Raw genomic sequence first — 13430 nt, forward strand, 5'->3', positions numbered from 1 at the left:
TTGTGGAATAAGCTACAGAAGACTGTTGATTGAACTTACTCACACCTGTGTGAAAGCCTTTTTGTGTGCGGGTAAACATGCAGTCGATGATTTAATTTAAAGTGGTACACGGAAGTGTACGGAGAGGGAGGTAAATAAGACAATTACAGTCCAGTAAATGAAAATTTGAATAAGTACTTTTCACGAAGTAGTTCTGGGTCACGTGACGTGGATCGACCATAGATTCAGACTGAATAGAAAGGGTCAGTTCAAATCCATGTATCATAAAGGCATAACGTTAGCTGTTCTGTTGTGTTGTGTTAGCAGGTTTTATTAGATAATATAGTGTAGTAACAGGTGCGTTGACATTTTGAAACAAAAACTCTTGTATTATACTTGTGCTATTATACTGTAGAACAGTCATGTGCCTCGTTTCCGTAAAATAATATATCTTCCTAGACTCACTACGATGCAAACTGCTGCTCTGTACCTGTGACGGAACAACGTGGCAGATCTATTTTGTGTACCTTAATGTTCCGTGTAAATCATAGGTCTAAACATTGTCAATGCTGTAACAACTAGTACCACAGACTCCCCGGCAGCCATCTTAGTTGTACCTACGGCTATCACAGCCATACACCAGGAAGTGTCCGATCTATCCGTTGTGCTTCTCTGGGGTCAACTCTCTCAGTCAAACTACCTTCAAAGAGCGGTTAGAGGTAACGTAAACGTCTACTCAGTTTTAGATTTGTCATTTAAATCGTTTGCTCTGGCTACAAATATTGACGTACACCATATTGACGTATACGTTAGCATAATGCACACAAGCGCCAAACAATGAGTTAAAACTTGGCGTGTGAAAAAGCACGAAAAGTCTTCGATGTTATTTGAATGGCAGCCAGTGTTGTTAGCGCTAACCAGTAGCAGGATAGCTAGCATTAGCCCGCCCGGTGGCCTTGTATTTTATGATTAGCGCAAGCTACGCGCGCAGACTTTAAAGTAAAGCACTTAAACGATTCTAGTTTACCAGCTAGAGTCGTTAAAGCATTTCAATCAGCAAAGTGAAGGCTGTATGATCGCAGGCTAGCATGGAGCTAGTTATCTTAGCTAGCGGCCTCAAAGGCAGTAACGTTACGCTAGCTAAGATGAGCTGAAACTTAAGTGGTTCCTGTTGGGAATACGGGCTAAAAGTTAAACAGCCCTTAAGCTATGTATATTTTGGTTTCTTTGAACACATTTGTCTTACACTTACCTCATACTAAACAACTTGTAGGGGAAATCATGTATACGAATAGATGGATATAAATAGAATAGTCATCTGTTGAATAAGCTTAAATGATCCTTGCGTATTTAAAGGTAAGTTATCTGTGGGATTATAGAAGTGTTATGTTCCCGCTGTTAACCAAACTGCTGCTATTTCCATGTGCTATGGAGTTTAACCTAATCCGATTTTCATGCTGTCTTTGTTTCTGCTTTCTTTAACCGAATATAGGAAAGTTGTTGTGAGACCACCTAGTATACCAGATGGACTCGGAGATTTTGAACATAGAGGAGATAGTGATGGGAAGGGGATTGCCAGATCCGCCTCCAGAAGCTCCCCCTGAAAAGCCAGCAGAGCCATACAAACCCATCACCTTTAATGGACCTCCTGCACCCTCTGTTCAATCATGTAAATAGTACAATGGTCACACTTGAACTCAAAATGCTGAAAGCAGTTGAAAGATCAAGTGTGTCTTTGCGAGGTCTCTAATCTCCCCCTGTCCTTCCAGACCAGCATGAAAATCTGCAGTGTTTCCAGTGCTTCATCACGTTCTGCAGTGCCAAAGCCAAGGAAAGGCATATGAAGAAGAGCCACCGGGAAGAGTATAAGCAACAGCTTCAGCAGGTAAGCTTCACAATAGCAGGTCATTCAGTTCACTAGTAATGGTGACAGTTTGTGTTAATTACACATTTTGTGTAGAACAAATTGCCTTTACATAAACATATAAATATACTTTTAATTAGTGTTTATGACAAGTTTTCATAAGCACAATCTCTAAGTCTTGACAGAGTTGTTTGATATTTTTGTTGCAGTGCCTATTCCTTTTCTCCCCTAATTTTCTCTGCCAGAAAGTACTCAGATAGTTAACATAGCAGCTTTCTAATACTTTAGTCACCCAAGTATATTTTGACATTAGTTTAAAGGTACAATTTGTCATATTCTGCTTTTATCCTTTAATTGCTGTAAAGTTAATGGCATTGCAGTGCATGCAAAAATGGTCAGAGAGAATGTGCATGCAGTGCATTCACGTGTTATAGCTTGTGTTTGAATATGTTTTGTGAAATTAATATTTTATATTTTATAGAATATGTTGAGCTTGATTTTGCTTGCCTTTATTCGATAGAATGAACACTGTATATACAGCATATACCTTTGATACATTGTTAGTGTGTGTTAGTTTTCAGTAAAGCAAGACAAACTCCTGCACGTCACCTGTCCTGGGCAAATAAAGAAAATCTGATAAAGTAGTTCTTGGTCTTGAATTGTTTTAACTTTGGTCCCTCTTGTTTTTATTTCTTCACAGGGAAACACATTGTTCACGTGCTACGTGTGTGATCGCACATTTTTGTCATCTGAGGAACTGACACAGCACCAGCCAACACACAGCAAGGACGACAAGCCCTTCAAATGCGTTCACTGCAAGGAGAGCTTTAAAACGTTCTCTGAAGTGAGTTTAATGTTAAAGCTTTATTTATTTAGTTTTATGAAATAGCATAAAAGTAATTCACTGGCAGTATTAAAACTAAAATTAACACCATAAATGCCCGACAAATATAAGCATTATAATATAAGATTCTAGTTTATACTGAATGTTTCTGTTTTATCTCTTTACTTCTCACTTTCACAGCTCACAGCCCATAGAAGACAGGTGTGTCCAGAGAAACAGATGGTATGTAAAGATTGCAATGAAACCTTCCGGAGTGCTGGACTGCTGCGCAATCATCGCCTGACCCAACATCTCCGCCCGGACGTAGAGATTGCAGAACAGCCGGAGGACCCTACAAAGACCCACCGCTGTAAGAAGTGTGGTCAGGGCTTTGAAACGGAATCGGAACTGGTATCGCACCAGGAGAAGTACCCTGAAGGGCAGCAATGTAATGGCAGCGCTTCAACCGTCAAGAAACGTGGGCGGCCTTCCAAAACCGAAGAACCGGCAGGTGCTGAGAAAAAGGGAAAGCGGAAAAAGAAGGATGAGGCAGAAGCACCTGAGGAGGCGGTAAAGGCCAGCAGCACGTCCGAGTCAGCAGCACCTCCTGCAGAGGAAAAAGGAAAAGCAGGTGGGGCAAAGCGTGGCCGTCCTTCTAAAGCAGCCGCAAAGTCAGAAACGGAAAATAAGAAGAGTCCCGAGGATGACGGTGAAGCTGCAGCAAAGGAAAAGAAAGCATCTAAACCGGATCCTGCCCCGCCTCGTCAGCACCCTTGTTCTGAGTGTGACCTCGCATTCCCCAGCTTGATCCAGCTCCGCGCTCACAAGAAGGAGAAACACGCTCCGCGGAAAGCCCACCCCTGCGAAGAATGTGAAGAGAGCTTTGCCCGTCCTGAGCAGCTGGACGCCCACATGTCACGCGCTCACGCTGTGGGCCGCTTTGCCTGTCCAACCTGCGGGAAGAGCTTTGGCCGTGAACGCACCTTGAGAGCTCACGAGAAAAGCCACCCAGAGGAGAAGCCTGAAAACCCAAGTGCTAAGAGATAATTGATACGTGGGGACCTCACAGAAAGTGTATGGTTTTTGAAGATTTTAGTCAGGAATTGCCCTTTTTCTTTTAACACTGGAGATCTGATGCTCCAGATGATGGTTTCAGAAGAGTGGGAATGGTTTTGAGAATGACCTTTTTAGCAAGTTTTGGATTTAAAGTTGAGTTTTGATTATGAACTGTTGAAATTTTTGGACAGACAGACACATCTCCTAAATTGACTAACCAAATGTTCAGTCCATCTATTACACCCTTTGTCACAAAGCCTAGTTTATTTGTGCAAACATTTGATTAACTTTTTAAATGATTTGTTTCAGTTTTTTAAAGCTTGAAATGCGTGTGGTGTGAATCTTACTTGGTGTCTTGAGTTATTCAACTCACTTTGTGGTAAAAAAAATTATTTTTAATGTTTTTTTCCTCATGTTTTTTTTTTTTCAAAACAGAATGGATAAGTGCATATTTTGAAGCATATTAGATACCTAGTAGAGATACTATGTTTGAATGTTTAGACCGTTTGTCAAAAGAAATGTGTTATGTACAGCTTCTTGTTCATATTTTTGCATTTTCTTTTTTTACACTTAATATTTTTGATTATGTTCCTTTCTAAATTAAGTCTCATTAAGGAAGAATTTTAAAATAACATGAAAGTTCTGAGAAAAAAAAAAAAAAAAAAGATTTTGGCTAATGTGCTCCAGATTCAATGTGGAGTGTTTGGCGTGTGGGCAGAAATGATCCACTATAATCTTGATTTGTCTTAAGGTAATATGTACTCCTTAATTTTTTCACTTATTAGAATAAAATATGTCTTAGACATTTCTTAAATGGAACTTGTGGCTCTTTAATGCCTTAAGAGTCCCATGAGGAACTGTGTATATCATCTGTTATTCACTGATTGGATTGTTTCTCTCCCCACTGCAATGTGTCTGGACACTGCAAAAATGTAATAAAAGATGCCATCCCAAGGGAGGCTGCTGAAGAAATAACTAAGCCTTTTTGTCTTTGTTCTCACTTTTAATGCAGGAACACAACCTGAAATGTGGTCTTGTGTTTCATGTGACAAACAGGTTGAATGGGACATACACTGGATATTAGGGCCGTTATTTATCAAGCTTCTCAAAGTGACATTTTAGTCTCAAGTGCTGAGAATTCATGAAATTTACTCCCACTTTTAAACTTAAGAATAAAAACAAGTAATCAAATTTCTCAAAGCTAAGAATCACTCTTACTCTCGCAGTTATTTAAGACAGCTGCAGAGGTCTCTCAAGTGGTTAGGAGCTGCCAGTAGGGGCTTGTGATGGCACTGTGGAGACAGAGACATGAGACAATATTTCTGATTTGTTAGACGACGCGCAGTTAATAAAACGGGTCGGGTAGCGCAGGCATAATCTTTGTCAGCGAGTTGGTGAGGGACGTCATCTCACCACTGGCTTTACACAGTAATGCGTTTTCTGTTAAATTGAAGGTGGTGATGACGCTTCGTTTATTTGCCACAGGACAAACGCAGCAATGCTGATGATTTTGTCCGTCACTACCATCAATAAGCCGAAGAGTCATGGAAACAATTATAGCACATAGGCTACAGCTCCACACAGTCACGCGTTTCATCGACATCCCAACAACACCCCCGGTATTCCGACAAAAGCAAACAAATAGCCGGCAATACAGGAGTAGTAGGCGCATTTGATGGCGCTCATAAAGAAAAACTTTTTTATCTTTCATTTATTAATGTGTAGTCCTATATCATAATGTATTATCTTGAAAATTCTTTATTGTTAAACGTGTGTTGAATATAAACTCCTCTTAGGAATTTCACCATTCAATGTAAATTTATCTGAGAATAGGCTATTCTTAAATAAGGAAATCTATTCAGTGATTGGTCTTGGCTACATCGTCATCCAAAATCCTGTTTGCGGCACAGCAAAGTGTCGTAAATCAGCACTAAGACTGACACTTAAGATTTAGTTAAACACTTCACTCAAATTAGGACTATGATGCTTGATAACTAACTTTTAAGCACAGCTTTGAGCCAAGAATTGTTTTACAGTTCTTTGCAGTGTTGTTATGAGTATGCTCAGTGAGAAGCTCTGATTGGGCTGATGTGTACCTTTACCACAGGGCAGCTGAACTATTACAAATGCTGAATATTGAACATTTTGTCCAAGCACACTAATCCTGATGTGTCCTTCCTTTATAGTTTGGGACTGGCTGTTATTGTGTGTATCTTCTGTTACAATAATCATATTTGAATATAATACCATCACAAATAGGGATTTTTGATGTGCACTTGAAAGCACGAGAGTTAGAATAATGACATAAATGTGTGCCCAGCTGTTCAAACTTCCTTTAAAAAAAAGAAAATTCTCAATAACACAAATTCACAAGTAGTTTAATGAGCAATGAAATCTTTTGATAATAATGTCACAGCTATTTTAAAATAATTTTCTTGGATAGGAAATTCTTTGTATTGCATTTTATTACTGCCAGTGCCTGTTTGTGTTCATATGTATCAGCCACTTGCAGTGGTTAAAAGTAACCAAGTACGTTTACTCAAATATTACAATTTTAAGTTACTTGCACATAACTTGAGTACGTCTGATTTATGATATTATCTACTAGACATTGTACTTTTGACTAAACTAAAATCAGTAATATTCTTTATTAAAAAAATAGAGTTTGTACCACACTGACAAGCATAGTAATAATATTAATCAGTAGTAATAATCAATATAGATAGAATAGATCTTTGTTGTTAATATTTAAAAAAACAAACAACAAAAAACAGTCAATTGCACTTCCAGTTCTTGGGGTAGGGGTTATATTATTATATAGTACATGATTCTATAATGCATATAAAATACATAGCCTAAAGTAAAAGGTACTTCCTGTGAAATTTAATTAAAAGTATCAAAAGTGAAAGTACTTAAGTTATGCATGATGGCACCTGTCAGACTAGATATTATATCCATTTTATGGGTGCATTACTTTATAGAGATGCAGCATTTTAATTTAAATGGAGCTTCGAGATATACTGATGTTTCAGCAAACTGCTGTTTAATCTCAGTGATGTAAGTACTGAACTTAAGTACAATTTTGAGGTACTTGTACTTTCCTTGAGTATTCCCATTTGATGCTTTATAGCTTTATAGTTTTAATTTCCTAACTGAATTTATTCAAAGAATATTGGGATGTAGCATCTTGTTTCCAAGTTAACAAATACAAAATAAAACACACACAAAATAAAACAGCATTACATGCACTGTAAATACACATATACAGACAGTATCTGTGTATTTGTTGTTTGTAGTTTGACTTCAACTGTCAAGAAAAATTGGATACAAAGACCACAATAAGTCAATTACATCAATATAAAGGGCAATCCACTACATTTCAGAGACAAATATTGTACTTTTTACTTCATAACTTTTATTTGAAAGCTTTAGTTGCTAGTTACTTTGTATTAATAATCTAAATCTAAAAAGTCCAAATCAATTAAGACATTGTACTGTAGCTACCCAGCAGTAATTCAATTAGCTCCATCCTTACCAGCTGCAACATTAAAGTGATGAACTCATTAATTTGTCACTCCTTATAATCCAGCAGTGGTGGACAGTATCTAAGCACATTTACTCAAGTTCTGTAGGCTGAGATTTAGTGGAGATTTAGTGGAGCAGAAGTAAAAAAGTGGCAAGTAGCCACTTTTTTACTTCTGCTCCACTAAATCTCAGTGGGAGACATTGTACTTTTTATTTCACTACATTTATCTGACAGCTTCAGTTACTAGTTACAAAGTAATGTTTTTACACACAAAACAAACCACCCAACTGTTTTGATGATCGTTTTCATTTTTCATATAAAAACATTTTATAGTTCCATCTTAACACAAATGTGAAGATTTGCAGTTTTTTTGATTGGGCTCTGGGCAATTGTGACAAAATATTTATCCATACTAATACAATCATTAATTGCAGTCTGATACAAAATAGTTCAACCTCTGAATGCATGAGTAAGGACAATCTAATCCAGTCACAGGGGAGAGTAGGCTACTTTTACTTTTAATACTTTAAGTCCAAATTCCTAATTATTTGTTTTCAATGCAGTACTTATACTTATAACATAGTATTTTTACAGTGAGGTATTAGTACTTTTACGTAAGTAAAGGATATGAATACGTCATTCATTACTTATAATACAGTAATATAATATGAATCTGAGTAGGCTACTTTATTTTGATGCTAAAACTTTTGTCCTTTTGGTTGTAGATTTTGAATGTAGGACTTTTACGTGTGATAGTATCTTAGCACTGTAGTATTGATACTTTTGTAAAATATATTTTACAAGCTCATATGAAAATCTTTAGCAGCAAAAGTGCAATATTTCGCACTAAATTGCATCAGACCCTTTGTAACAGTTATGTCATGTAATACCGCCCCAAGACACTAGGTGTGCTCGAGCGTCCACAGGAATTTCTCCTTGCGTTGCTTCATTTGTTTTCCTCATTTTCAACTCCCCTTTATCATCGGGGTTGTCCATGGTAATGTGAGTTTGTAGCTAGCTAATCGTCTGGTTGTTATTGTTGTGTTTTCACGTGGTGTTAACAAATCTTCTTGGTTTTTTTGTTCCCCTTGTTCGTACAAATGACGCGTCTCTTTTGCCCTCTGGTATAACGAGGATTTATGCTTGTCGTGTAAATTTACTGAAGCTTTGTCACCATCAGTCCCTCCTGCCAGGTGAGCGAGGTGGCCAACAGTGCATTAAGGTGTGTCAAAAATGGATTTCCACGGAGAATTGGATTACCAAGCGCTATAAAAAAATAAAAGATAGAAGAAAACGAAAGGCCCAGAAGAATAGCCACAGATGTAGTCGCTCGACAGGTAAATAGATATGTGACAATATTATGTGTCTAATTTATTCATAAACATACATTTAATTTAGTCTTAAACATGATCCCATAACTCAACTCTTTCTGTTAATGTCAACCTTAATGCTAACTGATCACCTACCCCTGTCTGTGTTTCAGCTAACAGTCATGTCCATTGAATACACCATTGACATCCAACTAACGGAGTTGGGATTTCCAGAAATTCTGCAGCCCGTGGAGACCCCGGTTGGAGAAACACCATGTCCCCCCACATCATCTGATCACTCATCCAGTCACTCTCCCACAACCCTTTCAACCGCACACAAGCGAAGCCTGCTGGACAGAGGCAAGCAGTCAGTTGATGGTAAAGAAACAGGTGCAGCAAAACAGACCTCAGATACTGAACAAAGCACAGTGGTTTCTACATCGCCTTGCAGACCTCTAAATCATGCACAAAGTCTACAAGATGAGCAAACGGGCAGCGGCACAGCACTGATTGATCTGACAGCTGGACAAGAACACGCAGACCTCCCACAGCTGATAACTAAACAGGATGACCACAGAGAGACAGGTGTTGACCGCGGAGACACTGCACGAGAGGGTTCGACAGAGGTGCGGCAGGATGCAGAGGACGACTCAGATGACAGTGAGGTTTCAGAGGTCTATGAGGAAGAAGAGGTCGATGAGGACGAGGATGATGAGGATGAGGAAGGACTAAACAATGGTGTGACTCATTCACTTCTGACTCTCTCATGAGCATAATATCCATTACATGTTAGTTTATAACATATGTATATTAATCCACTGCTAAAAATGAGGGCTGCATGATATGGGAAAAAAAATCATATTGCGATTATTATGACAGATATTACAATTTAAGAGTCACAGTTAGTGGGATTGATCATGTTTGCATCACAGTAATTATTTTCACTGAAAAAAAAAACTATTAAAATCATGAAGGTATGACTTTTGTTGGGGTCTGTACCAAACATACATTGTTTTATTACATCTGGAGAACAGGATTTGTAGGCGGTGATATCTCTGCAGGATTACAGTACTTCATTATAATGCTGTTTTGTCACACCTTTTACCTTCAATTTGGCTATTGCGATATCAATAATATTTTGATTAATTGTGCAGCTCTACTAAAAATACAACCCAACAAATGTATTGTTTGCTCTTGCTTAAGTAAAATTTGCTACAAACTACAGTGTCTGGCTGTTTTAGGACATGCTTTTAGGACATGACACGCTTATTGGAGAGAAAATAAGTAAATATTTATAAATTTTTATTTTTATATTTAGTTTTTAAACGTAAACAAATGGGCTTAGGGCTGAGTGCCACAGACAAAAGCCATAGCTTTTAAAACTGATAAGGTGAAACCAAATGTACGCTGATATGATAGTAAATCTCTAATTACTCCTAATAACTTATCAGTTTTTCTCCTGCCTGCTGAGTGTATGTCTTCACTCATGATATAACCTTTAACACTTGCCACACTTACAATTTCCTTCTCTTTTCCACAGAGTTGAGTCATTTGGGCGACTGCCACTGCAGTGTCTGTGATCTCCAGCTGCCCTCCAAATTCAAGCTCCAGGACCACATGAACCTGCACACCGGAGCACGCCCGTACTGCTGTGCTGAATGTGGAAAGCGCTTCTGCCAGATTTACAACTACCGTGTCCATCTGCGCACGCACGCCCAGACCAAAGTGGATCGTCTCATGTGCCGGGTCTGTCTGAAGGGCTTTGCATCACAGGAAGATCTGAAAGACCACTTGTCAAGAACTCACTTGGAGAATGAGTTTTACGAGTGCGACCTGTGCAAGCGCGTGTTCACTTCCCTGAAGGCGTGTGAATATCATGTGCAGTTACACAAATGCATGTTGAATGTTGTTTGTGAAGTGTGTGGCCACAACTTCTCCTCGCCAAAATCCCTCGCGCGCCACCGGAGGAAGAGGTGCCATCGCAATTTTAAATGCACAGACTGCCCAAAGACCTTCACGAAGAAGAATGCTCTCCTGAAACACAGCTTTTCCCATCTTGGTTTGTTGCCGTACACCTGTATACGTTGCCGCTGCCACTTCCGCCTGGCAAAGCTGTACCGGCAGCACAAGTGTGAACCTGAACGCATTCACTGCGTGGCGTGTCTGAGGGAGTTTCTCAGTCAGGAGGACTTCCAGCAGCACAAAAAGGACACAGGCTGCTGGGGCAACCAGGAGCCTAAAGGGGATGAGATTAGATGTTTGGAGTGTGGACAGAGATTTGACACTAAGGAAGAGCTGAAGAAACATGCCGGGGCTCACCAGAGGGTGCTCAAATGTGCCGACTGTGGAAAGGGGTTCCGGTCGGCCTTGCTGTTAATGTCCCACATGGGCGGTCATGCCGGGAAGTCCCCCTGCCTTTGTCAAAGCTGTGGACTGGGCTTTCCCCACCAGCAGAACTATGACAGCCACCTTAAGACTTGTGGACAAACCCCCCAGCCTGCGGTGAGTGTGGCGCACTATGGTGATTTACAGTAGGCTAGTTTTAAAGGAACAATATATTTGTTTATTTTGCCCACTAAATACAAATTACACCTGTACTTTGCTGCAGCAAGTTAAACTACTGGAGGTCTGAGCAAGAACAAGAACAAGATTTTCAAAGGGATTAAGTTACTGATAAAAAAAACAACAACTTTGAATGATTCAACTGTATATGAAAATGAAATTGCAGGGATGTGAAAACACCTTGAGTTAGGTAATCCTTAACTATGCATGTTGTCAGCTTCATTTTGTTATCAGTGTTAAATTATTGCCATTGAAGGTAAGAGTAGAAACTTGTGGAACTCTTGTGAATGTCATGAACTTTTGAACTTTTGGGGTATTTAAGACTAATTTGAGGCTGTGAAATGAGACCTGCAATGAAGAGAATGCAACCTGGAGCTCAGAGACAACCTGAGCCAGAGTGGAAGCACATGTGTGTATATATAACTGTGTCATCTGTATAGAGATTATACTGTTAATTTGTGTATCATAGGAGTCGTCGAATGTCTTTTGATTGTTGTGGATGTGTCTGGTGTCCTTATCTGTAACTCTGTAACTCTGCTCTGTCAATATGCTGCTACTCTGGCCAGGTCTCTCTTGAAAAAGAGGTTTAAATCTCAATGTGATTATCTGGTTAAAAAAAGGAGGGGGGGGCTTTAAAACACTTGTGTTTTGTTCAATTCATTGAGTGACTGGGATGTTTATGTTGTTTGTCGTTTCAGAGTGTTCCCAAAAAGCGCCAGGCCTCGAAGAGCTCTTCATCTGAGACTAAAAAGCTCAATGCAAAACCAGACTCGTGGAATCCAACAAACACAGTCACCACGCCTTCTACTGTTTCAAGCAACCTGGCTGCACCAGCAAAGGATTCTCATAGTTCATGTCTGACAGGGGATGCGTCTGCTGGCTCTGGTCCAACAGATGGATTATGGAAACTAACCCTTGACAAACAGCCTCCTCCAGGTGTTAAACTTGTCTTGTTTCTTCCTGTCTGCCCAACTCAAACGAATGGCCTGACACTCCCATCTGCAGTCTCTCCGACATTATTAGGTCCAGCTATCCAGCCTCAAGTAGCCCTGGATTTGGTTACTGGGATTAAACAGTATCTAGAATGTGAAGCACCTCTGGATTTGTCCAATAAGTCTAGCTTGTGTAACTCTGCTCTGAGCGACGTTCCTTTTCTTCCGATTAAAAGTGAGCCAGAGGGATGTGACATCTCATTGAAGGCTGATGGAACTGAAAGACAAGAATTAAAAAACAGAGATAGCAGAGCGGTTGTTAAAACAAATCCTGGAGAGACAGATACATTTTCTGAAGTGAAACAGGTTCAAATGGATCCCATGGATCTCTCCTTTAATGTTAGTACATCATCCTCTGGACTAATAATAGACATTAAGAAAGAGCCCCAGTCACCTGGTCCTGATTTTGAATCATGGTCATCCAGATCTTGTCTACTGGCGGGGAAAGAAATTAAGATGGAGGTTGACATTTCACGCACTTCTTATGCAGATATAGAGAAAAAAACTTAAACATTTTCTGTGTAAATCTTGCAAAGGTCTCCCCTTCTGTTGTCTACCTGTAGGCACATAAACTAAATATGGAAGTGTTATTCTACAGGCAAAGAAATTATGTGATATCTAAAATCATACCTTTTTATATGATAAAGCAGAATTTTATTTTAGAATTTCTACTTTTTCCACTATTATCAATAGACTCTCGCTGAAATCCAGGGTCTTTCTAGCAGTCAAATGTGTGATTTGATTTACAGTAAAAAAGATTTTTGTTTCTTCTGTTATTAAAAACATTCCAAGCTCTTGCTTTTTATGGCATTTGTTTTATTTGCATTTTGGGAAATGCTTGTGGCTTGAGCCACTGGAGCAAAGTGGTACTTTAATAGTCAGGAAGCCTATGCAATATTTCTCACAGTAAAAAAAATATTCTTGATTTCTACCTTGTGCTTATTTTTTGCATGATGAAAATATTCATGTGTGTTAAGTTGAATGAAAACACTGGATTTCAGTAACTCGACATGATGTGCATTTTTCTGTATAGGGACTTTTAGTACTATGTTAAATATTTAATAAATGCAAATAATGGTACTGATCAATTATATGAGATGTGACCCTGTGTTTTTTGCTGAATCTTGACAAACTTCAGGTATCTTATGATGTTTTTCTAAAGGTAAATAAACATTTATCGTTGGTGCCTGATCAGTTAATATCTTGTTGACAGCAGTTTCTTTTGCCTTATGTGTGTGCGTGCATTCGAGAGACCAAACCCATGTTTGCCTTGTTAGACTGTTGGCACTATAAAACTATTCCATTTAAAAAGCACTAC

At 39.0% G+C, this 13430-nt stretch overlaps 2 protein-coding genes across 3 annotated transcripts; both read left to right on the forward strand.

Annotated features, from left to right (window-relative positions):
- Positions 1–467: 467 nt before the first annotated feature.
- On the forward strand, positions 468–4697 carry LOC119897800 (zinc finger protein 429-like). 2 transcript variants are annotated; one of them, XM_038711773.1, is made up of 5 exons: positions 468–698; positions 1472–1648; positions 1749–1864; positions 2544–2687; positions 2868–4697. In XM_038711773.1, the coding sequence occupies exons 2-5, from the start codon at positions 1504–1506 to the stop codon at positions 3711–3713; spliced, it is 1251 nt and encodes a 416-aa protein (XP_038567701.1). In that variant the 5' UTR covers positions 468–698; positions 1472–1503; the 3' UTR covers positions 3714–4697. The 2 variants fall into 2 exon arrangements, with proteins under 2 accessions (XP_038567701.1, XP_038567702.1); XM_038711774.1 differs by lacking the exon at positions 468–698 and adding an exon at positions 765–1335.
- A 3514-nt stretch (positions 4698–8211) lies between these two features.
- Positions 8212–13205, forward strand: wu:fe05a04 (zinc finger protein 354B). The gene is made up of 4 exons (XM_038711775.1): positions 8212–8585; positions 8732–9296; positions 10099–11060; positions 11819–13205. Exons 2-4 carry the CDS (start codon positions 8741–8743, stop codon positions 12620–12622), a joined length of 2322 nt encoding a protein of 773 aa, XP_038567703.1. The 5' UTR covers positions 8212–8585; positions 8732–8740; the 3' UTR covers positions 12623–13205.
- The last annotated feature ends 225 nt before the right edge of the window (positions 13206–13430 follow it).

This window comes from Micropterus salmoides, unplaced genomic scaffold (assembly GCF_014851395.1).
Source record: "Micropterus salmoides isolate LMB-PRFRI ecotype aquatic unplaced genomic scaffold, ASM1485139v1 Ms_hic_scaffold_11, whole genome shotgun sequence".
NCBI classification, from domain to species: domain Eukaryota; kingdom Metazoa; phylum Chordata; class Actinopteri; order Centrarchiformes; family Centrarchidae; genus Micropterus; species Micropterus salmoides.

Coding starts and splice junctions, on each gene's coding strand:
- LOC119897800 (XM_038711773.1), top strand. CDS start 1,504: ATGGACTCGGAGATTTTGAACATAGAGGAGATAGTGATGGGAAGGGGA. Junction 1,865..2,543: donor ATAAGCAACAGCTTCAGCAG/GTAAGCTTCACA, acceptor ATTTCTTCACAG/GGAAACACATTGTTCACGTG. Junction 2,688..2,867: donor GCTTTAAAACGTTCTCTGAA/GTGAGTTTAATG, acceptor TCACTTTCACAG/CTCACAGCCCATAGAAGACA.
- wu:fe05a04 (XM_038711775.1), top strand. CDS start 8,741: ATGTCCATTGAATACACCATTGACATCCAACTAACGGAGTTGGGATTT. Junction 9,297..10,098: donor TGAGGAAGGACTAAACAATG/GTGTGACTCATT, acceptor TCTTTTCCACAG/AGTTGAGTCATTTGGGCGAC. Junction 11,061..11,818: donor GACAAACCCCCCAGCCTGCG/GTGAGTGTGGCG, acceptor TTGTCGTTTCAG/AGTGTTCCCAAAAAGCGCCA.